Below are 23,895 nucleotides of genomic sequence, written 5' to 3' on the forward strand. Positions count from 1 at the left end.
ATTGACGAAGCAAATGTACGCATCAACATCATACACGTGTTAAATCACAACCACCCAAATGACACAAATCTGATTGAGACCACTGCACTGACTCAAACATTGATTGAGGAAATTGAGACTGACCCTTCCAAACCAATAAAAAGGGTATATAATGAGGTTGTGAGAAATTCCCAGCAGGATGACCATGTCCCTGAATTCAGCTTGGTTCGTTCAAGACTCAACCGGAAACGTGCCTCACTTGTTCCTCCAATACCAGATAATGTGAACGAGGTGCTAATTGAGGATGAGTGGGCTGAAACATGGCGTGGAGCCAATTTTCTGTGTCATCAAGACAATGACTGGGGATTGCTGATGTTTGGCACGGATGAAAATTTTGCAAAGCTCAGCAGGTGCCAAGATGTGCACATTGATGGCACATTCAAAAGTTCCCCTAGGCCCTACAAACAATTTTTCACAGTACATGGCAAATACCTGGGTAGAGTGGTGCCATTAGCAATGTGCTTGTCTACTGGCAAAGACGGTCGGCCAGTACAGACAGATACTGACTCACGTCAAGTGCAAGGTGCGGCGAGTGACCGGACACAGGTGGAAACCGCAACGCGTAAAAACGGATTTCGAGAGTTCGCTGCTTCTTACAATTCAGACGGAACTACCCAACAGTCAGTCACAAGGCTGTTATTTTCACTTTTGTCAGAGCTTATGGAGGCGAGTCCAGGAACTGGGCCTTTCAGGTCCATACCAAGGGCATGGCATTCTACTGAAATGCATTCAGAAATTCACAGCGATGGGATACCTGCCGGTCGCAAAATTACAGGATTCTGTCAACGGAAATAGCTACAGTTCGCCTTATACAATTTTTGTATAAGGCGAACTGTATAATTTTTATTTAGAAAGCATCTTTAAGTTCTGTGTTTTATTGGTGCCAAACCTTTCTTTTTACTATTATGTTGTGTTTTTTTTTTTAGCTTTTGTGTCGAGAGAGAATGGGGTCTGGGAGAATAAAAAAGGTAGCTACAGTTCTTAATACATTTAAAGGTTCTTCAGACAAAGAAAGTTGTTAGTTGTTTAGTTCAGATTATCGGAACCATAACCTGGACCATGTTATGTGTCTTTAAGTGTAAGCTCAGGGTATAAGCAGTGACTGGAGAGCAGAAACAGTCAGCAGCTCTTTTTATAACTGCTATTTTTTTTGGATGGCAGTCATCATGTGTAGTTGAATAATATATCCCATAAAAATTTGACAGAATTGTTAAGTCAGACATTAAGGTTTTCGCCTTATCATTCCTTTATCTATCTATCTATCTATCTATCTATCTATCTATCTATCTATCTATCTATCTATCTATCTATCTATCTATCTATCTATCTATCTATCTATCTATCTATCTATCTATCTATCTATCTATCTATCTATCTATCTATCTATCTATCTATCATTGAGACGTCGGAACAATGAGGTGTCGGAATTACGGGCAGGCCCCTAATGCCCACCCTGCAGCCAATCAGAATCAAGTATTCCCCCAGAACGTGGTATAATAACTTGCATTAAGCCGTTTAGACATGTATTCATGACTCAACTGTTAGAAATACTGTTATGCCTCGTCCCGCTACACGGTCCAACACCCACCTCTAGGGGCGGCAGGTCGTAACGGATTCCTCTTCCCTCAACCCACCTGTCGGCAATCTGCAATCTACGTTCCCTATTTCAGTCGGGGATCCCCAGTCTGCCGGCGCCAGTTTGTCGTTCACTGCGAGCAAGTTCGTATCGTCTAACCCGCTCTATTACCAAGTCCTGCTCGAATCCCCTGTCCCTCTAGTAATCCCATTTCCCCTTCTCTAGTTCTCCCGCTACCTGCCTGTCTACCCGCTACCGGACCTCCGCCTGCCTGACCACTCGACCCTCGCCTAGCCCTCCACCAGCACGATCGCCCCCCCCGGTTCCAGACCCCCCGCCTGCCCGACTACTCGACCCTCGCCTAGCCCCCCACAAGCACGATCGCCCTCCCGGTTCCAGACCCCCGCCTGCCTGACTACCCGTCCATCGTCTAGCCCGTGACCACCTGATTGCCAGCCCGTTACCAGACCCCCGCCCGCCTGACTTCCCGAACGCTCTTCGAATAAATTCCTTTGCCTTTACCCTGTCTCCGCCTCCCTGCGTCCTGCACTTGGGTCCCAGTTACCCGTGCCGCAACAAATACATTTGGTTACCTAGTTTCATATGACAGCATAAGCTAAACGTTAGCTCAAATGTAGCACGCCAAAGCCTGAGAAAGAAAGTTATGTAAGCCAAAAAAGTCCGCTAGCAAACAGCTAGCTAGATGGAACCAGCTAGCTAGCTAGAACCAGCTAACGTTACTATAGCATTACATTCTTAAACTTACCAAAGAGTCATCCTCCAGTTCGGACCTCTTCCTCTTTTCCATGTTTTCTGTGCTTGTTCCTGTCTTTTGTCTGTCAGTTGTTGGTCTCGGGTATTCTTGCTGACGATTCCGACATGTTCTCCAGAAGTTCGTCAAACACTTCTTCAAGCATATGCGTCAAGCCATCATCCACTTGCATAAACAGAACTTCCAGTTTAAAATTACCTTCAAAATAAAAGCCCTTAAAGGATGTAAAGAAAAGGTAGCTACAACTTGTGCAGACTTATTAATCTTAATAAGCATTGGTCCCGCTTTAATCCGGTACCTTCAAAATGCATAATAAGCAGTTTAATAAAGGATTTATTAACCTTAATAAGCATAAAAAATGCTTAGTAAAGTTTTAACGATGACATAATAGGTAAGTTAGTAAGAATCAATAAATGGGTTTGTAATGCTTTTATTAACTAAAAGAAACTCATAAGACCTATTAATATTATTAAGCAATCAATAAATAGTTAACACACTTCTTGTGTGCTTATAAAAGTCTTATAATCTCACAATAAACATGTTTATTATGTTATTATCAACCCTTATAGATAGTCTTATTAACACCCATTAATGTTAATAAGCATATAAGTGTCTTATTACCTATTAACAAAGGCTTATTACAAGGACCTTAATATAAAGCGTTTCCTCGCATTGTTTGCATTATTTTCATTTAAATTATACAGTTGAGATTATTTATTATGAAATTAAAGCAAACAATGTGAATTACAAGGTAACATTACTATTGCTTGGGAAGGTTTCCTAATAAGAATAATGTATACCCGTTGTGTCGTTCGCGAACCGGGACGAACGAACCAATCTGGTTCGTCTCTCTCGTTCGTTCGGTCGTCTCGTTCACCATTCGATTCACCGGTAGCTCTAACTCCACTGAGTCTGACTGACTCAGCTGAGAACCGTGCAATGACGTGCATTCCATGATGCGATTCACCGTTACCGGAAACTAGGCTGAATCGCGAACGACTCCTCCACGTTCAGTCGAGTTTCCGGTGAATCGATTCACCGGAAAACTCGACTGTACTGGGAAAGGTCGTTCACGAATCGTGTGTTCGTTCAGCCTGGTTTCCGGTAGCGGTAAATCGCATCATGGAATGGACCCCATTGCACGGTTCTCAGCTGAGTCAGTCAGACTCAGTGGAGTTAGTGCTACCAGAAACTCGACTGAACGAACGATTCGCGAACGACTCCTCGTGGCGAACTGAATTACGCAAACTGGGTCACGGAAACAAATTATTAAATCCACCACTAACACACACACACACACACACACACACACACACACACACACACACACACACACACACACACATACACACACACACACACACACACACACACACACACACACACACACCATTGTCATACAACATAGTCTTTAGAACATGTGGATCAATTGTAGCTCATGAGTTTGTTACACGTTTTAGTTATTTTTTATTTTTGTGACATTCATTTATTCCGACATCAAATCAAAGCAACTAGCCTAGATTCACTGTTGTGAGGGAGGACTGTTTTTATCCCAAAAATGATGATTATTGGTTTCATGAAAAATAAAAGTTATTTTAATGATGATAAACATAATTGGGAAAACATTTGGAATTTCCTCCCATCAGATGATGAGCCTTTCTTTTCATGGCCCCACATCTTCTTGGAGGCCTCAACATGAAACCACTGTCACTCTGCAAACAGTTTTGTGTCCGACATGTCCGACCGAAAGATGCTACCAGAAACAATCATTTGAAACGCTTTCCTAAACCAACTGTAAAATAAGGCGTACACCAACGGGTTGACAGTGGAATTCAGATACCCCAGCCACACGAGTGTGTTGAACACGGCGGGCGGTACAGAGTAGCCGATGATGGGGTCGATTATGAAACAGAGGAAAAACGGCAACCAGAAGGACAGAAACACGCCCATGATGATGGCCAGTGTTTTGGTGGCTTTCCTCTGGTGCTTGTCCACCTTGGAGGAGCTGGTGTTCTGTAGGCCTATGGTGCGCACTTGTCTCTGGGCCACCATGTAGATCTTCAGGTAGATGGCCAGCATTATGACCCCGGGGATGTAGAAGGAGAGCATAGATAAGAACGTGCTGGCCACCCCAGTCGTCAACATAACACACCCTCCTTCACAAGCCACGTTGTTATAGTAGAACTCCTCCATTCCCAAAATATTCAGCTTAAAGAAGATCATCCCAAAGCCGACTACAGACGAGACACACCATGTGACCAGGATCATGATAACTGCCGTGTGAACCGTTATCTTACGGGGGTAGAGCATAGGGTGGCACACGGCATAATAGCGGTCGATGGATATAAAGGACAGGTTCAATATAGAAGCAGTACACAGCAAGATGTCTGAGCTGTTGAAGAGCTTGCATAACATGTCCCCAAAGTACCAGCAGGTTTCAATGGACTGAATCATGCTAGGAAACATGACAAGAACCCCCAGGAGGAGGTCGGTTACGGCCAGGGAGAGGGTCAGGTAGTTGGGAGGTGTGTGGAGTTGCTTGAAGTGAGTGATCGCCACAATCACGAAGAGGTTACCCAGGACTGTGAGGATCACCGCAGACCCCAGGCCTAAGTAGAGGACGGCACGGAAAGCAACAGGGTAGACCGTCCTCACACACGAGCCATTCCCGTAGCAGAACTCCGGCTCCATCGGCCTGGGAGGAGGGGGAGTAAGCGAGTAAGGAAAAGGCAGTGGAAGGGAAGGGTGGGGAAGTTTTCCTCCCCTGAAATGAGGTCATTTTTTGCCTGCCCTGAAAGAGACATTTTAAAATCATTGATGGACAAGTTTCGTCTGGGAAGGGGGGGGGGGGGGGGGATGGGGTACCAATATGCAAAGGATCTGAGGCAAAACATACATTAGACATTTTAATCATATGTAGAAACATCATGTGTCATTGAACTGGTATACAATTCTGATCATGTTGCACATTTAATAATGATATTATTAGAGATGCGTAGTTTCATCTGCCATAATAATCAATAGAGGATTTGACAGAGCTTTGCCAGTGTTTACAATAGACAACACATTCTTATATTGGTAAATGAGGGCCTACACCTAAGCTTTTAACATTAAATGATCATGTTTATTCGTCACAATGTGGTACAGCAGGATCTCTTCATAGCCCTATCCATTCCATGCAATCATCAGTAAACTGTCACTTCTTAGTTTACACGTTGGTTTTCTTTCTATTAAAAAATAAAGACCCCCTTCATGTATTTTATCAGGAAAAGCTTTCATAGGCTATACCAAATATAGTAATACCAATTATACAATGCATTTGTTTTCTCGCTTGTTCAGCGAGAAATTACCAATGGTTGACTGTTAATAATATCTTGCACATCGTATTGCATTCAGTCACAACATCATGCAGTTATCAGCTTATTCACAACAAACGTATGTACTTACACAAGTTGCTAAATATTCCTCATTCAGAGAGCAAAAAAGACATCATACCACATCCGTTAATCCATTCATCAGTGAGAAATTACCAATTTTTGATAATAGTTCATCGTAAATAATGGTAATTATATCCTGCACATCGTATTGCCTTCAGTCACGACTTCATGCTCTTATTAGCTCATTCATGCTTATTCACACTTGCTAAATGTTCCTCATTTAGGAAGCAGAAAGAGTTGTGGCAGTCAGTCTATAAACAACTAAGACATGACATAAGAACTTCATGAATTGTATTCATGTTGTAGTTGTTTATAATTAAAGGATTGTGGCATGACCTTTTTTAGTAAAAATATTACATTAATCCATAATTATATAAAAAAAACATGACATAATACTTAAGAGGTAAAGGAACTGTATTTCAGTTCACCGAATAACTGCATTGTGACTGCTGCACTCATTTTAGTCCATGTAATATTTTGTCTCACACAAATAAATTCAGTACTTTACCTATAACCTGTCCTATTTAAGGAGCATCACTAAATAGATAGTGAAGATACTCTTATGTATCAAATACAAACTCATAGATTAAGTCGTTTAAAGTGTGATAAAGAATTATGTGGGCTTACCTCAGTCTCCTGGAGAGTTATACTCAGTGGATACTAGCAGGATGGGCTTTATATATTGTCATTTTATGATGATGACATGGTGAAAACAGTCATTTCCCTGGACTCTGATGCAACAACAATCTCTAAGCAAAGGGCCCCGAATGGCAACATGGACAATGTTGAGGGGCAGCATGACCCTTATTTTTCTCTTCCCAACACATCCTGTCTAAATTGGTACAGATATCAATTCCATCTGAGCAAAATGTGTCCTTGGTTTATTTCAAAACAAACACATGGATATTTATAACGTTAACCCTGCCAATCAGTATTATATAAAGAACTTTGAATGTAAATGTAGGTATAGTGACTACGATGTCCATTGTTTTTCCTTTTGTAGATCACTCTTTGGCTGACTGGGTATATGCTATAGTAGATGCTTGATGTCTTGCAAAAAATGCATTTGGGATGACACAGTTACAGCATATAGCACGCAACTTCAGAGACACAACGGATATACATTATTCTCATTAGGAAACCTTCCCAAGCAATAGTAATGTTACCTTGTAATTCACATTGTTTGCATTATTTTCATTTAAATTATACTGTTGAGATTATTTATTATGAAATTAAAGCAAACAATGTGAATTACAAGGTAACATTACTATTGCTTGGGAAGGTTTCCTAATAAGAATAATGTATACCCGTTGTGTCTCTGAAGTTGCGTGCTATATGCTGTAACTGTGTCATCCCAAATGCTTTTTAAGTGTCTTATAATCATAATTGTCATTCACTCACACACACACACACACACACACACACACACGCTAGTGTTGGCTCGTTCGTTCGCGAACTGGTTCGAATGAACGAGTCTTTAGGACGAACAAACCGAATTGGTTCGTCTCTCTCGTTCATTCGGTCGTCTCGTTCACCATTCGATTCACCGGAAACTCGACTGAACGAACGAACGAGTTTCCGGTAGCTCTAACTCCACTGAGTCTGACTGACTCAGCTGAGAACCGTGCAATGACGTGCATTCCATGATGCGATTCACCGTTACCGGAAACTAGGCTGAATCGCGAACGACTCCTCCACGTTCAGTCAAGTTTCCGGTGAATCGATTCACCGGAAACTCGACAGAACTGGGAAGTAGAGTTAGAGACTGAACTGGGAAGCCGGAGGACGCTCCGGCGGAGAGGACGCTGGCGTGAATGTCGCCGCTTCTTAGCCTCCTTAGCCTTCTAAACCCTCCAAACTCGCCATAATTCCTAGCCTTGATCTGCCCTTCTACATCGCGGGTCCGCACGTTGATCTACAGTGCTGGAACTTACCTGGTTTCCCTGGATTTCCCTGGATTGCATCGTCCTCCCGCTAGGTAGATAGCAGCTGCGTTAGCCTGCTGCTATGGGTGAGCGATGTCTGTCTACAAATACTCTGCTGCTGAACTCGTACAACTCAATACTCTCTCGCTTCCGAACTGCCTTAAGGTCATCAGATCTTTCTGCCTTCTCCGTCGCCCTCGTTACGTCCATAGGGCCGTCCGACACAAGTTTGTTTACATGGACACTACTCCAGCTGTTTCCGCAGTTCGGTATGCCCTACGGCGGCAACGCTGTCAAAACAAACCACGCCCACGGACCGTCAACCTGGGTTCCCTACTCAGTATCAATTGTGGCGTAACCCCTGTTGCAGCTTCCACTAACAGGGATGCCACATTCATGCTACTGAACACTCGCTCACTCAATAACAAAGCCCTTCTCATGTATGACATTATTCAGGATAAAAAGATCGATTTCCTATGTCTGACAGAGACATGGCAGAGCCAGCAGGACTTTCTAACCCTCAACCAAGCTACTCCCCCTGACTATGCGTACATTCGAAAACCCCGTAGCCTGGGCCGTGGTGGTGGACTAGCTGTTATTCATAGATCCAATATTCAGGTCAAGGAATTTCCAGTTAGCTCCACTTCCTTTGAGTGTCTCCATTTTGCACTGGCAGGCACTGCACAGCTCCAGGTTCTCCTCATTTACCGGCCCCCTAAAGCCTCCACCCACTTCCTGTCTGAGCTTTCTGGGCTGCTTGCCACCATCTGCCCTATGTACCCATCCACCATTTTACTAGGTGACTTTAACATCCAAGTGGATTCAGCCAGCTGCTCATTTGCCTCTGATCTCATGACACTTCTGGACTGTTTCAGTATTACACAGCATGTGATTGGTCCAACCCATACCAAAGGGCACACCCTGGACCTAGTGTGCTCCACTGGAACCACCCCTGGCCACCTCCAGTGTGAAGACCTGGCAATATCAGACCATCTTGCCATCTCTTTCTCTGTCTCTGTGCCCACACCCCGTCTCCCCAGCAAACGTACCATCACATTTCGGAAAACGAAACAGGTGAACACTTCTGTGCTGTCTACCGCCCTAGCGACCCACCTGGCCACAACCCCTCCTAACACCTCTGTGGACGGGCTGGTGGAACTCTACAACACAGCTCTCTCCCTCAGCCTGGACTCTGTTGCCCCTCCCATAACCCGGCAGGTCTCCCTCTCTCGCCCCGCCCCCTGGTTTACTCCTGAGCTTCGCCTCATGAAGGCAGCTGGCCGCCAGCTTGAGAGGCGTTATAGAACATCTGGCCTCACTGTACACCAGGAGGCTTACAAAGACCATGTCAGGGAATACAAGGAGGCCCTCTCTAAGGCAAGGATACTCTACTACTCCAAGCTTATCAATAACCAACAAAATCACCCCAAAAAACTTTTCTCAACCATCAACCGTCTCCTGCGCCCCCCTGACGCTCCCCAACCCTCTGACGCACTGGACCTGTGCTCCCGGTTCCTGGAGTTCTTCCACAACAAAGTGGAGACCATTCACAACCACCTCCTCCAACACTCTCCGTCACTGTCTCACACTGACCTTCATCTTGGTGCCGACACCCTGCAGTGCGGTCTCTCCGCCTTTGCAACACTGGACGCTAACCAGGTGCACGACTTAGTGTCCCGAGCTAAGTCCTCCTCCTGCAAGCTGGACCCCATGCCCACCTTCCTGGTGAAAACCTGCCTACCTGTTATCTGCCCCTTCATAACTGACATCATCAACTGCTCGCTTGGTTCTGGTGTGGTGCCCGCAGGCTTTAAAACTGCAGCAGTCAGTCCCACCCTGAAAAAGCCCGGTCTGGACCCTGTCGACCCCAACAACTACCGCCCGATCTCCAACCTTCCTTTCCTAAGCAAAATCCTGGAAAGAGCAGTGGCTTCCCAGCTCCAACACCACATGGCCCACCATGAGCTTTTTGAACCCCTTCAGTCTGGCTTCAGAATTCACCATAGCACCGAAACTGCCCTCATTAAAATCACTAACGACCTCCTCACTGCCGCCGACAATGGCCTCATCTCCATTCTTATCCTCCTCGATCTCTCAGCAGCACAGTATCCCATTCCATCCTCCTCACCCGTCTTGCTGAGCTCATTGGTCTCAGTGGCTCAGCCCTTTCCTGGTTTCAGTCCTACCTCGCCAACCGCCAACAATACGTCACCTTGGACGATGCCACCTCCACCACGGCACCAGTCAACCATGGTGTTCCCCAGGGATCCGTGCTCGGCCCTTTACTATTCACCATTTACATGCTCCCCCTTGGTCAAATCATCCGTCATCATGGTCTCAGTTTCCACTGCTACGCTGATGATACCCAACTATACATCAGCACCAAACCCTCAACTCAGTTTCCACCGGCCCCACTCATCAACTGTCTGCAAGACCTAAAAATCTGGATGACCTCTAATCTACTCAAATTGAACAGCAATAAAACAGAGCTCATGGTCGTGGCCCCCAAGTCACTGCTCAGGAAGGTTGGGGATCTTCTGCTGGAAGTGGATGGCTGCCCTATCACCCCATCCCCCGTAGTCCGCAACCTGGGTGTCATCCTTGACCCCACCCTGTCATTTCAGCCTCATATCAACAACACCACAAAATCTGCATTCTTCCATCTGAGAAACATCGCAAGACTCCGACCCTCACTCTCAGACTCAGTCACTGAAACACTCATCCACTGCTTCATCTCCACCCGTCTGGACTATTGTAATTCCATCCTCACAGGTCTCCCCTCCAAAACCTTGGACCGACTGCAATATGTTCAGAACTCAGCTGCCAGGGTTTTAACTGGCACGAAGCCCTGGCAGCACATCACCCCCATCCTGATGCAACTCCACTGGTTACCTGTTAAGTCCCGGATCAAGTTTAAAATCCTCCTACTCACCTACAAGTCCCTGCATGCCCTGGCCCCCCGTTACCTCTCTGACCTCCTCCATCCCTACACCCCCCTGCGGTCCCTCAGGTCCTCTGCTAAGGACCAGCTGGAAACCCCCCGCACCAGACTCAAGACCTTTGGGGACAGGGCCTTCTGAGCCTCTGCCCCCACTCTGTGGAATCTGCTCCCCCTCCATATCCGCTGTGCCACTTCAGTGGAGTCCTTCAAAAAGCTCCTGAAGGCACACCTCTTCTTAGAGGCCTATGGCCTTTAAACCTGCCCCCCCCCCTGTGTACACCTCTTGTAAAGCGACCTTGGGTACCTTGAAAGGCGCTATATAAATTGAATTTATTATTATTATTATTATAAAGGTCGTTCACGAATCGTATGTTCGTTCAACCTGGTTTCCGGTAGCGGTAAATCGCATCATGGAATGGACCCCATTGCACGGTTCTCAGCTGAGTCAGTCAGACTCAGTGGAGTTAGTGCTACCAGAAACTCGACTGAACGATTCGCGAACGACTCCTTGTGGCGAACTGAATTATGCAAACTGGGTCACGGAAACAAATGATTAAATCCACCACTAAAACAAACACACCCACACACACACACACACACACACACACAGACACACACACACACACACACCATTGTCATACAACATAGTCTTTAGAACATGTGGATCAATTGTAGCTCATGAGTTTGTTACACGTTTTAGTTATTTTTTATTTTTGTGAGATTCATTTATTCCGACAGCAAATCAAAACAACTAGCCTAGATTCACTGTTGTGAGGGAGGACTGTTTTTATCCAAAAAATGATGATTTTTGGTTTCATGAAAAATAAAAGTAATTTTAATGATGATAAACATAAATGGGAAAACATTTGGAATTTCCTCCCATCAGATGATGAGCCTTTCTTTTCATGGCCCCACATCTTCTTGGAGGCCTCAACATGAAACCACTGTCACTCTGCAAACAGTTTTGTGTCCGACATGTCCGACCGAAAGATGCTACCAGAAACAATAATTTGAAACGCTTTCCTAAACCAACTGTAAAATAAGGCGTACACCAACGGGTTGACAGTGGAATTCAGATACCCCAGCCACACGAGTGTGTTGAACACGGCGGGCGGTACAGAGTAGCCGATGATGGGGTCGATTATGAAACAGAGGAAAAACGGCAACCAGAAGGACAGAAACACGCCCATGATGATGGCCAGTGTTTTGGTGGCTTTCCTCTGGTGCTTGTCCACCTTGGAGGAGCTGGTGTTCTGTAGGCCTATGGTGCGCACTTGTCTCTGGGCCACCATGTAGATCTTCAGGTAGATGGCCAGCATTATGACCCCGGGGATGTAGAAGGAGAGCATAGAAAAGACCGTGCTGGCCACCCCAGTCGTCAACATAACACACCCTCCTTCACAAGCCACGTTGTTAAAGTAGAACTCCTCCATTCCCAAAATATTCAGCTTAAAGAAGATCATCCCAAAGCCGACTACAGACGAGACACACCATGTGACCAGGATCATGATGACTGCCGTGTGAACCGTTATCTTACGGGGGTAGAGCATAGGGTGGCACACGGCATAATAGCGGTCGATGGATATAAAGGACAGGTTCAATATAGAAGCATTACACAGAAAGATGTCTGAGCTGTTGAAGAGCTTGCATAACATGTCCCCAAAGTACCAGCAGGTTTCAATGGACTGAATCATGCTAGGGAACATGACAAGAACCCCCAGGAGGAGGTCGGTTACGGCCAGGGAGAGGGTCAGGTAGTTGGGAGGTGTGTGGAGTTGCTTGAAGTGAGTGATCGCCACAATCACGAAGAGGTTACCCAGGACTGTGAGGATCACCGCAGACCCCAGGCCTAAGTAGAGGACGGCACGGAAAGCAACAGGGTAGACCGTCCTCACACACGAGCCATTCCCGTAGCAGAACTCCGGCTCCATCGGCCTGGGAGGAGGGGGAGTAAGCGAGTAAGGAAAAGGCAGTGGAAGGGAAGGGTGGGGAAGTTTTCCTCCCCTGAAATGAGGTCATTTTTTGCCTGCCCTGAAAGAGACATTTTAAAATCATTGATGGACAAGTTTCGTCTGGGAAGGGGGGGGGGGGGGGGGGGGGGGGGGGGATGGGGTACCAATATGCAAAGGATCTGAGGCCAAACATACATTAGACATTTTAATCATATGTAGAAACATCATGCGTCATTGAACTGGTATACAATTCTGATCATGTTGCACATTTAATAATGATATTATTAGAGATGCGTAGTTTCATCTGCCATAATAATCAATAGAGGATTTGACAGAGCTTTGCCAGTGTTTACAATAGACAACACATTCTTATATTGGTAAATGAGGGCCTACACCTAAGCTTTTAACATTAAATGATCATGTTTATTCATCACAATGTGGTACAGCAGGATCTCTTCATAGCCCTATCCATTCCATGCAATCATCAGTAAACTGTCACTTCTTAGTTTACACGTTGGTTTTCTTTCTATTAAAAAATAAAGACCCCCTTCATGTATTTTATCAGGAAAAGCTTTCATAGGCTATACCAAATATAGTAATACCAATTATACAATGCATTTGTTTTCTCGCTTGTTCAGCGAGAAATTACCAATGGTTGACTGTTAATAATATCTTGCACATCGTATTGCATTCAGTCACAACATCATGCAGTTATCAGCTTATTCACAACAAACGTATGTACTTACACAAGTTGCTAAATATTCCTCATTCAGAGAGCAAAAAAGACATCATACCACATCCGTTAATCCATTCATCAGTGAGAAATTACCAATTTTTGATAATAGTTCATCGTAAATAATGGTAATTATATCCTGCACATCGTATTGCCTTCAGTCACGACTTCATGCTCTTATTAGCTCATTCATGCTTATTCACACTTGCTAAATGTTCCTCATTTAGGAAGCAGAAAGAGTTGTGGCAGTCAGTCTATAAACAACTAAGACATGACATAAGAACTTCATGAATTGTATTCATGTTGTAGTTGTTTATAATTAAAGGATTGTGGCATGACCTTTTTTAGTAAAAATATTACATTAATCCATAATTATATAAAAAAAACATGACATAATACTTAAGAGGTAAAGGAACTGTATTTCAGTTCACCGAATAACTGCATTGTGACTGCTGCACTCATTTTAGTCCATGTAATATTTTGTCTCACACAAATAAATTCAGTACTTTACCTATAACCTGTACTATTTAAGGAGCATCACTAAATAGATAGTGAAGATACTCTTATGTATCAAATACAAACTCATAGATTAAGTCGTTTAAAGTGTGACAAAGAATTATGTGGGCTTACCTCAGTCTCCTGGAGAGTTATACTCAGTGGATACAAGCAGGATGGGCTTTATATATTGTCATTTTATGATGATGACATGGTGAAAACAGTCATTTCCCTGGACTCTGATGCAACAACAATCTCTAAGCAAAGGGCCCCGAATGGCAACATGGACAATGTTGAGGGGCAGCATGACCCTTATTTTTCTCTTCCCAACACATCCTGTCTAAATTGGTACAGATATCAATTCCATCTGATCAAAATGTGTCCTTGGTTTATTTCAAAACAAACACATGGATATTTATAACGTTAACCCTGCCAATCAGTATTATATAAAGAACTTTGAGTAACCCTTCCTTTTACAGTCCCCTAATTACTAGGTATTTACCCAGTGCATACATGGTAAATTATAGTGTATTACTGGGTAATTACCACTGGTAATAAGAAGGTAAATACAGAGGTAGTTACCCGGTAAATACATGGTAAATCATAGTGTATTACTGGGTAATTACCACTGGTAATAAGAAGGTAAATACAGAGGAATTATCCGGTAAATTATAGTGTATTACTGTGTAATTACCACTGGTAATAAGAAGGTAAATACAGAGGAATTACAGCTGATGTACCAAGTAAAACCTCCACTATTACCCATAAACTCAACTAAGTAGCGTGTAGTTGTAACTGTTTTAGGTTGGTAATAACTCCGATATTGTGTACTTCCTAGGAAATTAGGCAACCAATTCTTAGAAACACCTATTATCCAAGGTTTATGTTGGTAACAGCCCAAATTTAATGATGTACTATCTAGAAATTAGCATAGTACTTTCCAATAAAATACTTTTTCTTAGTTATTATTCATAGCTACACCCATTTAGAAAGGGTTTATTCGATTTACCACTATGGAATTACTTACCTGGTAACAACCTCTGCAGGAATCTGTTTTCCTCTAGTGTCATGGTACATCTTCTTAAATACTGGGTACGAAGCCGTTTGTTTCCATGGTATTACCAGGTTCTTACCATATAATTTATAATATATACATTCCATTGTCCATGCAGTCAACACAAACTTGTACCATGTACGTTCTGCGACGTTACCAAGTAAAACACGACAATTTACCCAGTAATTAAGCTGAAACTGTACTGTAAAAGGAAGCCTCGTTTGTTTCCATGGTATTACCAGGTTCTTACCATATAATTAGTAATACATTATTCCCTTTTCCATCTAGTCAACACAAACTTTTACCATGTACGTTCTGCAACGTTACCAAGTAAAACACGACAATTTACCCAGTAATTAAGCTGAAACTGTACTGTAAAAGGAAGCCTCGTTTGTTTCCATGGTATTACCAGGTTCTTACCATATAATTTGTAATACATTATTCCCTTTTCCATGCAGTCAACACAAACTTGTACCATGTACGTTCTGCGACGTCACCAAGTAAAACACGACAATTTACCCAGTAATTAAGCTGAAACTGTACTGTAAAAGGAAGCCTCGTTTGTTTCCATGGTATTACCAGGTTCTTACCATATAATTTGTAATACATTACTCCCTTTTCCATGCAGTCAACACAAAGTTGTATCATGTACGTTCTGCGACGTTACCAAGTAAAACACGACAATTTACCCAGTAATTAAGCTGAAACTGTACCGTAAAAGGAAGCCTTGTTTGTTTCCATGGTATTACCAGGTTCTTACCATATAATTTGTAATACATTATTCCCTTTTCCATGCAGTCAACACAAACTTGTACCATGTACGTTCCGCAACGTTACCAAGTAAAACACGACAATTTACCCAGTAAGTAAGCTGAAACTGTACTGTAAAAGGAAGCCTAGTTTGTTTCCATGGTATTACCAGGCTCTTACCATATAAGTTGTAACTGGTTATTCCCTTTTCCATGCAATCAACACAAACCATATATGTTCTGTAACATCGTTCACCAGTAGTTAAGCACTTTAATTGTTGTTATAAAACCCCAAACCACTGTTGATGAAAGGCATATTAAAATTAAACAAAATCAAAGGCTTATCTTTCAAACAATGCATATCTCACAAACAGGCACTGAACACTGAAGAAATCGGACAAAAAAAAGAGCCGTCCACATCAACTCAATTTAAATGTTACTGATGGTGTTTTCATAAAACACATGACATTGTTATGGCAAGTGACCACAAGGAAGACTGCTTCAACCTCTTCAATTTGAATAAGCGGTGAATGCCATGCAGCAATCTGCCTATGGGAGCATCTTTGTGGTCATTCGCAAACCAATGAGTCCACTCGATGAATGAGAGATGACTCTTTAGTGTCTTCTCTGTGAGGTATCCCTGCAGTCTCCACATCTGGGATTTGAAGGCTGACCAGGTACCTCCAAATCTCCCCTTCCATACTGTAATAAAGAATAAGAAGACAAGAAAATAAACATTAGGACAGTCAATTAATGAACATTTCTAGAACATGTAGAACTCAAAGATTATTTTGTTTATCAGTTAAGAAAGGATGCTGGTCCTCTGGCCATTGAGTTTGGTCATATTGAAAAGAGAAAAAGGCATAGCCATAAATACAGTTAATAGGACGGGAGGGGACAGGCTGTTAGATCCGGTTAGCCCTTTAGCATCGAGCTAGCGGAGCTTCCGTCATTCAAATAACTCGGACATGTTGTTTAAAACCTATAACACCGAATTTATAAAAATATCCGGATTTAATCGGGCTCTCTCCCATAAGTACAGTTAATAGGACGGGAAGAGACAGGCTCTGTTTAGCCCCGGTTAGCGCGATGCTAAAGAGCAGCTCTACAGGAGCATGCCACCTCAACAGGTGCAAGTTAGCCTCCGGTTTGATATTCGGTTTACCACCCAATCGGATTCATCAACATAAGTACAATACATTACGGGCTTAGTATGTTGAGGACGGTTTAGGTTTAGGACACCGTATCGCGAAAATCACAAACACATGTTGGCGCCATCAATGTCTGTGAAACAACGTCATTTACGTTCTGGCTGCTACCTCTTTTAGGGACCGTCAACAAATTACACTCACCGACTGGTGGCAGAGACGTTACCATGGAATTGTTTCAGGAAATTAATCACACAAATATATTGCAATATAGTTCATCATAATGCAGTTAATAGTTTAATATTCGACAAAAATCGACTAAACTATATTTGAAATTATTAATTGCATCCCGTTTAACAATAATGCAATATATTAGCAAAGTTACCTGCAGTAAGTAGCAGCCCACCATTGGCAACTACTACTACAATCAGGTGACAAAATGTATTTTTTTGTGATTTTTATATTATTTTATATGATTTATTTCCAGAAACAATTCCATGGTAACGTCTCTGCCACCAGTCGGTGAGTGTAACTTGTTGACGGTCCCTAAAACAGGTAGCAGCCAGAACGTAAATGACGTTGTTGCACAGACATCGATGGCGACAACATGTGTTTGTGATTTTCGCGATGCACCGTCCTCAACATACTAAGCCCGTAATGTATTGCACTTATGTTGATGAATCCGATTGGGTGGTAAACCGAATATCTGGCGAATATCAAACCGGAGGCTAACTTGCACCTGTTGAGGTGGCATGCTCCGGTAGAGCTGCTCTTTAGCATCGCGCTAACCGGGGCTAACGGAGCCTGTCTCTTCCCGTCCTATTAACTGTACTTATGGGAGAGAGCCCGATTAAATCCGGATATTTTAATTAATTGGGTGTTATAGGTTTTAAACAACATGTCCGAGTTATTTGAATGACAGAAGCTCCGCTAGCTCGATGCTAAAGTGCTAACCGGAGCTAACAGCCTGTCCCCTCCCGTCCTATTAACTGTATTTATGGCTATGCCTTTGTTTTTCTCTTTTCAATATGACCAAACACAATGGCCAGAGGACCAGCATCCTTTTTTAACTAATAAACAAAATAATCTTTGAGTTCTACATGTTCTAGAAATGTTCATTAATTGACAGTGCTAATGTTTATTTTCTTGTCTTCTGATTCTTTATTACAGTATGGAAGGGGAGATTTGGAGGTACCTGGTCAGGTCTTGGTCAGCCTTCAAATCCCAGATGTGGAGACAGCAGGGATACCTCACAGAGAAGACACTAAAGAGTCATCTCTCATTCATCGAGTGGACTCATTGGTTTGCGAATCACCACAAAGATGCTCCCATAGGCAGATTGCTGCATGGCATTCACCGCTTGTTCAAATTGAAGAGGTTGAAGCAGTCTTCCTTGTGGTCACTTGCCATAACAATGTCATGTGTTTTATGAAAACACCATCAGTAACATTTAAATTGAGTTGATGTGGACGGCTCTTTTTGTCCGATTTCTTCAGTGTTCAGTGCCTGTTTGTGAGATATGCATTGTTTGAAAGATAAGCCTTTGATTTTGTTTAATTTTAATATGCCTTTCATCAACAGTGGTTTGGGGATTTATAACAACAATTAAAGTGCTTAACTACTGGTGAACGATGTTGCAGAACATATATGGTTTGTGTTGATTGCATGGAAACGGGAATAACCAGTTACAACTTATATGGTAAGAGCCTGGTAATACCATGGAAACAAACTAGGCTTCCTTTTACAGTACAGTTTCAGCTTACTTACTGGGTAAATTGTCGTGTTTTACTTGGTAACGTCGCGGAACGTACATGGTACAAGTTTGTGTTGACTGCATGGAAAAGGGAATAATGTATTACAAATTATATGGTAAGAACCTGGTAATACCATGGAAACAAACAAGGCTTCCTTTTACAGTACAGTTTCAGCTTAATTACTGGGTAAATTGTCGTGTTTTACTTGGTAACGTCGCAGAACGTACATGGTACAAGTTTGTGTTGACTGCATGGAAAAGGGAATAATGTATTACAAATTATATGGTAAGAACCTGGTAGTACCATGGAAACAAACGAGGCTTCCTTTTACAGTACAGTTTCATCTTAATTACTGGGTAAATTGACGTGTTTTACTTGGTAACGTCGCAGAACGTACATGGTACAAGTTTGTGTTGACTGCATGGAAAAGGGAATAATGTATTACAAATTATATGGTAAGAACCTGGTAATACCATGGAAACAAACGAGGCTTCCTTTTACAGTACAGTTTCAGCTTAATTACTGGGTAAATTGACGTGTTTTACTTGGTAACGTCGCAGAACGTACATGGTACAAGTTTGTGTTGACTGCATGGAAAAGGGAATAATGTATTGCAAATTATATGGTAAGAACCTGGTAATACCATGGAAACAAACAAGGCTTCCTTTTACAGTACAGTTTCAGCTTAATTACTGGGTAAATTGACGTGTTTTACTTGGTAACGTCGCAGAACGTACATGGTACAAGTTTGTGTTGACTGCATGGAAAAGGGAATAATGTATTGCAAATTATATGGTAAGAACCTGGTAATACCATGGAAACAAACAAGGCTTCCTTTTACAGTACAGTTTCAGCTTAATTACTGGGTAAATTGACGTGTTTTACTTGGTAATGTCGCAGAACGTACATGGTGCAAGTTTGTCTTGACTGCATGGATATTGGAATGTATCTATTATAAATGATATGGTAAGAACCTGGTAATACCATGGAAACAAACGGCTTTGTACCCAGTATTTAAGAAGTTGTACCATAACACTAGAGGAAAACTGTTCCTGCAGAGGTTGTTACCAGGTAAGTAATTACACAGTGGTAAATCGAATAAACCCTTTCTAAATGGGTGCAGCTACGAATAATAACTAAGAAAAAGTATTTTATTGGAAGGCACTATGCTAATTTCTAGATAGTACATCATTAATCTTGGGCTGTTAACATCAACCTTGGATAATAGGTGTTTATAAGAATTGGTTGCCTAATTTCCTAGGAAGTACACAATATCGGAGTTATTACCAACATAAAACAGTTACTACTACACGCTACTTAGTTGAGTTGAAGGGTAATAGTGGAGGTTTTACTTAGTACTTCAGCTGTAATTCCTCTGTATTTACCTTCTTATTACCAGTGGTAATTACACAGTAATACACTATAATTTACCGGATAATTCCTCTGTATTTACCTTCTTATTACCAGTGGTAATTACCCAGTAATACACTATGATTTATCATGTATTTGCTGGGTAACTACCTCTGTATTTACCTTCTTATTACCAGTGGTAATTACCCAGTAATACACTATGATTTACCATGCATGTACCGGGTAAATACCTAGTAATTGGGGGACTGTAAAAGGAAGGGTTACCGAACTTTGAATGTAAATGTAGGTATAGTGACTACGATGTCCATTGTTTTTCCTTTTGTAGATCACTCTTGGGCTGACTGGGTATATGCTATAGTAGATGCTTGATGTCTTGCAAAAAAATGCATTTGGGATGACACAGTTACAGCATATAGCACGCAACTTCAGAGACACAACGGATATACATTATTCTTATTAGGAAACCTTCCCAAGCAATAGTAATGTTACCTTGTAATTCACATTGTTTGCATTATTTTCATTTAAATTATACTGTTGAGATTATTTATTATGAAATTAAAGCAAACAATGAATTACAAGGTAACATTACTATTGCTTGGGAAGGTTTCCTAATAAGAATAATGTATACTCGTTGTGTCTCTGAAGTTGCGTGCTATATGCTGTAACTGTGTCATCCCAAATGCTTTTTAAGTGTCTTATAATCATAATTGTCATTCACTCACACACACACACACACACACACACACACACACTAGTGTTGGCTCGTTCGTTCGCGAACTGGTTCGAATGAACGAGTCTTTAGGACGAACGAACCGAATTGGTTCGTCTCTCTCGTTCGTTCGGTCGTCTCGTTCACCATTCGATTCACCGGAAACTCGACTGAACGAACGAACGAGTTTCCGGTAGCTCTAACTCCACTGAGTCTGACTGACTCAGCTGAGAACCGTGCAATGACGTGCATTCCATGATGCGATTCACCGTTACCGGAAACTAGGCTGAATCGCGAACGACTCCTCCACGTTCAGTCAAGTTTCCGGTGAATCGATTCACCGGAAACTCGACTGAACTGGGAAGTAGAGTTAGAGACTGAACTGGGAAGCCGGAGTACGCTCCGGCTGAGAGGACGCTGGCGTGAATGTCGCCGCTTCTTAGCCTCCTTAGCCTTCTAAACCCTCCAAACTCGCCATAATTCCTAGCCTTGATCTGCCCTTCTACATCGCGGGTCCGCACGTTGATCTACAGTGCTGGAACTTACCTGGTTTCCCTGGATTTCCCTGGATTGCATCGTCCTCCCGCTAGGCAGTGTTGTATAGTAGCGAAGTAGAAATACTTTGTTACTGTACTTAAGTAGTTTTTTTGGATATTTGTACTTTACTTTACTACTTATATTTCTCTGTACTTTTACTTTTACTTCGCTACATTTTGCGAAGAAAACTGATACTTTTACTCCGCTACATTTCCCTTGAAACCTTCGTTACTCGTTACAAAATCAACTCATCTTTAGAAAAAAAAAAAAGAATCATGAGAGATATGAGAATAACGTCGGGGACTGTGGTAGAACACAGACTGCGAGCCTGTTTGGCGAATCAGCTGTCCCAGCGCACGTTCGCAAAGCCCCCTTGCTTAGTTACTGTTGCTACGTCGATCAAAACTCCTACGACTGTCAACACACAAATGCATGGCTAGGACGAGGGCGAGGGCTATCAAAATTCTACTATTTGTATCAGGCTGGTTTGTACACGCAGTATTACAACACTGTCTTATACACTTCAATACGCTGTATATGTGCCATTTTTGCTACAAAGCTAATTTAAATACCCTTTTTGGGCAGGGACTTAAGTTTTCCGAAAATCCGCGATCCTGGATGACACCAAAATCAATATTAAGTAACGTGTACCAGCGCTTGCGGGATAATAGGTCGGGCTACGATATCTTTCAGTGTCAGTGATTTTTTTTTGGAGTAACTCCGCGACAGCATCCAGATCATGGCAAAATGGACTGCAATATGCAGTGGAAGGATGTTTTCAAAAAAGATCAACAACGAAGGGGAAACAACAATAATCGAAGCAAAATCATACAGGTCTCAATCAAAAAATTAGAAACTTCACGACCTCAAAATAAATACCACCAGCACAACATTTTAAACTAGTAAGGTTCTTTCACCGCTGGGTAATATTTGTATATAATATTTCAAGCTAGCTAATAACCTATAAAGATTATTTATTCTTATTCCATCTCTGGCGAGGTATCTATCTAGCCAGTTAGTGCTAAGGCATGATTGGACGAGGGCAGTTATAGGGAGGAGTTTCGATAACGGTTACTTGTACTTTTACTTTCAGTACTTAAGTACATTTAATATCAGAAAAGTACTTTTGATACTTAAGTACAGTAAAGATCAGATACTTTAATACTTTTACTTAAGTACTATTCTAAAAGGTGACTTTTACTTTTACTTAAGTAATTTTCCAGTAAGGTATCTGTACTTTTACTTAAGTATGGCTTTTGAGTACTTTATACACCACTGCCGCTAGGTAGATAGCAGCTGCGTTAGCCTGCTGCTATGGGTGAGCGATGTCTGTCTACAAATACTCTGCTGCTGAACTCGTACAACTCAATACTCTCTCGCTTCCGAACTGCCTTAAGGTCATCAGATCTTTCTGCCTTCTCCGTCGCCCTCGTTACGTCCATAGGGCCGTCCGACACAAGTTTGTTTACATGGACACTACTCCAGCTGTTTCCGCAGTTCGGTATGCCCTACGGCGGCAACGCTGTCAAAACAAACCACGCCCACGGACCGTCAACCTGGGTTCCCTACTCAGTATCAATTGTGGCGTAACCCCTGTTGCAGCTTCCACTAACAGGGATGCCACATTCATGCTACTGAACACTCGCTCACTCAATAACAAAGCCCTTCTCATGTATGACATTATTCAGGATAAAAAGATCGATTTCCTATGTCTGACAGAGACATGGCAGAGCCAGCAGGACTTTCTAACCCTCAACCAAGCTACTCCCCCTGACTATGCGTACATTCAAAAACCCCGTAGCCTGGGCCGTGGTGGTGGACTAGCTGTTATTCATAGATCCAATATTCAGGTCAAGGAATTTCCAGTTAGCTCCACTTCCTTTGAGTGTCTCCATCTTGCACTAGCAGGCACTGCACAGCTCCAGGTTCTCCTCATTTACCGGCCCCCTAAAGCCTCCACCCACTTCCTGTCTGAGCTTTCTGGGCTGCTTGCCACCATCTGCCCTATGTACCCATCCACCATTCTACTAGGTGACTTTAACATCCAAGTGGATTCAGCCAGCTGCTCATTTGCCTCTGATCTCATGACACTTCTGGACTGTTTCAGTATTACACAGCATGTGATTGGTCCAACCCATACCAAAGGGCACACCCTGGACCTAGTGTGCGCCACTGGAACCACCCCTGGCCACCTCCAGTGTGAAGACCTGGCAATATCAGACCATCTTGCCATCTCTTTCTCTGTCAAACGTAAAACGTACCATCACATTTCGGAAAACGAAACAGGTGCACACTTCTGTGCTGTCTACCGCCCTAGCGACCCACCTGGCCACAACCCCTCCTAACACCTCTGTGGACGGGCTGGTGGAACTCTACAACACAGCTCTCTCCCTCAGCCTGGACTCTGTTGCCCCTCCCATAACCCGGCAGGTCTCCCTCTCTCGCCCCGCCCCCTGGTTTACTCCTGAGCTTCGCCTCATGAAGGCAGCTGGCCGCCAGCTTGAGAGGCGTTATAGAACATCTGGCCTCACTGTACACCAGGAGGCTTACAAAGACCATGTCAGGGAATACAAGGAGGCCCTCTCTAAGGCAAGAATACTCTACTACTCCAAGCTTATCAATAACCAACAAAACCACCCCAAAAAACTTTTCTCAACCATCAACCGTCTCCTGCGCCCCCCTGACGCTCCCCAACCCTCTGAC

General features: G+C 42.9%; 2 protein-coding genes and 1 long non-coding RNA gene across 3 annotated transcripts; 1 reads left to right on the forward strand and 2 right to left on the reverse strand.

Annotated features, from left to right (window-relative positions):
• Positions 1–4,010: 4,010 nt before the first annotated feature.
• LOC132474760 (trace amine-associated receptor 1-like) lies at positions 4,011–5,260 on the reverse strand. Its single transcript, XM_060075625.1, has one exon. It carries the CDS (start codon positions 5,076–5,078, stop codon positions 4,095–4,097), a length of 984 nt encoding a protein of 327 aa, XP_059931608.1. The 5' UTR covers positions 5,079–5,260; the 3' UTR covers positions 4,011–4,094.
• Positions 5,261–11,373: 6,113 nt separating this feature from the next.
• LOC132474746 (trace amine-associated receptor 1-like) lies at positions 11,374–12,657 on the reverse strand. The gene has a single exon (XM_060075608.1). It carries the CDS (start codon positions 12,619–12,621, stop codon positions 11,638–11,640), a length of 984 nt encoding a protein of 327 aa, XP_059931591.1. The 5' UTR covers positions 12,622–12,657; the 3' UTR covers positions 11,374–11,637.
• A 4,030-nt stretch (positions 12,658–16,687) lies between these two features.
• LOC132474604 (uncharacterized) lies at positions 16,688–19,329 on the forward strand. Its single transcript, XR_009529690.1, has 2 exons — positions 16,688–17,475; positions 17,992–19,329. It is a non-coding gene; the product is annotated as an uncharacterized LOC132474604 (long non-coding RNA).
• The last annotated feature ends 4,566 nt before the right edge of the window (positions 19,330–23,895 follow it).

Source organism: Gadus macrocephalus, chromosome 16 (assembly GCF_031168955.1).
Source record: "Gadus macrocephalus chromosome 16, ASM3116895v1".
Classification (NCBI taxonomy): Eukaryota; Metazoa; Chordata; class Actinopteri; order Gadiformes; family Gadidae; genus Gadus; species Gadus macrocephalus.